The sequence below is a fragment of the Tenrec ecaudatus genome, chromosome 16, assembly GCF_050624435.1.
Source record: "Tenrec ecaudatus isolate mTenEca1 chromosome 16, mTenEca1.hap1, whole genome shotgun sequence".
Lineage (NCBI taxonomy): Eukaryota > Metazoa > Chordata > Mammalia > Afrosoricida > Tenrecidae > Tenrec > Tenrec ecaudatus.
In genome coordinates, this window is record NC_134545.1 from 24,850,465 (window position 1) to 24,852,481 (window position 2,017).

The 2,017-nt window shown below is 54.8% G+C and overlaps 1 protein-coding gene across 1 annotated transcript; it reads left to right on the forward strand.

The window, feature by feature from the left end:
• Window positions 1–370: 370 nt before the first annotated feature.
• On the forward strand, window positions 371–1,795 carry LOC142428554 (leukemia inhibitory factor-like). The gene is made up of 2 exons (XM_075533409.1): window positions 371–571; window positions 1,388–1,795. Exons 1-2 carry the CDS (start codon window positions 371–373, stop codon window positions 1,793–1,795), a joined length of 609 nt encoding a protein of 202 aa, XP_075389524.1.
• Window positions 1,796–2,017: the final 222 nt, after the last annotated feature.

Genomic DNA, 2,017 nt, shown 5'->3' on the forward strand with positions numbered 1-2,017 from the left:
ATCTTTCCTCCGAGGCGTGTCTTGTTATTTGGATCAGCTAGGCAGTCAACAGGCCAATGCGGAGTACAATAGGCCACCGGAGTGACCACCTGGGGACATTTGAGTTGCTATGTGCAGCTGAACATGTCGTAGTAAATGCTCAGGAATTTGGTTTCTCCCTGGAGATAGGGAGATAGGGCTTGTGTTTTCCTTGAAGGCAGCAATTCGGGAAGAGTTCAACCCTTGCCCCCGGCCTTGACTCTTGACTCAGGAGACAGCAGCCATCTACAAGAAGGCAGAGGGAAGCAAGGAAGCCAGAAGGACCCGGAGCCCCAGGAGAAGAGACATCGTGCATTGAGCGAGGCCTACAGCTCCAGCCACCATCCTGATCATGAAGCGCTTCGGCAGGTTCCTGGGCGGCTTGCTGCTCTTTGCTCTACTCTGGGAGCGCGGGGTTGGGATCCCCACCCTCATGACTCCTACCAAGGCCAAGTGCAACCTAAGCCCAGAACCAAACATCGCATTCCTGACTGAGATGAAGGCCCAACTGATGAAGCTTGATGGTAGTTCCAGCAGCCTCCTAGCCCTCTATGTAAGTACCTCGCCGAGCTCCGTGCCTGAGAAAGGACAGGGCGAGGCTGGCCTTGCTGGACTGGGCAGAATTACTCCAGACAGCAGTAGAAGCTGCGCTGGCAGGGGCTGGGGACAGGGGCAGCGGGCCAAAGAGGGGATCTTGTGGGAGCTGGAAGGGAGGGTCAGGGCAGAGCTGGGATGAAAACGTGTGGGGCTTGGCCCTGGAGGCACCACATGCACTGAGAGGCAGGTGGAGGTACACCCAAGAGGAAAAGAGAGCTCTGTTGTTGGAGACGCTGGGTGGTGGGTGCACAGTGATGCCCAAGTAGGTGAGAGGGACCGCGTGTGTGGTCCAGCTCAGAAGATGAGGCATGCTGGTAGTCATCTTTTTCCATATGCCCATGATAACTCAAGAGATTGATTCTAATTCTCAGGGATTCACACACCTGAGTCGATCTGTACTCCATAGGCTTTGTGATGGCTGATTGTTCCCACCCCAAAACAGATCACCGACGTTTTCTTCCGAGGCTCCGCTGGGTGGACACAAATCTCCATAGCCATTTGCACCACTCCGGGAACCCTAATTCCCAAATCAGCAATCATAACAACGGTCGTGATTGATTTTTTTTTTAAACTGTGCCTTTACACTCGGATTTCCATCTGGCACTCACTGATGATCCTGAGATGCCTGCAGGGGGCCAGGAGTTGGTTCCCCATGCCAGAGGCCGTGGGCAGGAAGTCCAACCACTCGCTGCAAGGGTGGGTGGTTCCGTGGGAACACTGCTTCCTACCTCTCTGTTCACCACCCCTCTACCTTCTCCTCCTCCTCCTCCAGAACAAGGCCCAGGGAGCGCCATTCCCCAGTAGAGCGGAGAAGCTGTGCAATCGAAACCAGCAGATCTTCCCACCCTTCCGGAAGGACGGCATGGAGGAGGACAAGTGGGCGGATGTGGTCCACATCACCTTGTACTTTGAGAACTCCCTGAACACCATCCTGCAGGACCAGAAGGCCCTGAACCCCAACAACAAGAATCTCCTTCATAGCCTGTCGTCCACCGCGCAGAGCCTGCATGAGCTTCGCGACACAGTGTTGACTTACCTGCACTGCGAGGATGAGGGGCTCAAATCGCACCCCCTCCCTGGCTTGAGAACCCCGAAAGACATTTTCCAGAAGAAGCTGCTGGGCTGTCAGTGCTTGTGGAAGTACAAGGAACTCATCGCCACGCTGGCCCAGGCCTTCTAAGCGTGGACTCTTTTTGCGTGTGGTTTGGTTGCAAATGAGCCTTTCCATTAAACGATTTAGACCCATTTGGCTTGGTGACATCAGTTGCAATCTCTCCCATGGAACAGCACTGGCCGCACTTCCTCCCGGTGGCTCTCACTGCCGTTCCTTGTTTTTCCCTCACCATCCTGCCCTCTGAGCTTTGTTTTCGGGCAAAGGTGGCTCTTTGGATCTTGGACGACT

Coding starts and splice junctions, on each gene's coding strand:
- LOC142428554 (XM_075533409.1), top strand. CDS start 371: ATGAAGCGCTTCGGCAGGTTCCTGGGCGGCTTGCTGCTCTTTGCTCTA. Junction 572..1,387: donor GCAGCCTCCTAGCCCTCTAT/GTAAGTACCTCG, acceptor CTCCTCCTCCAG/AACAAGGCCCAGGGAGCGCC.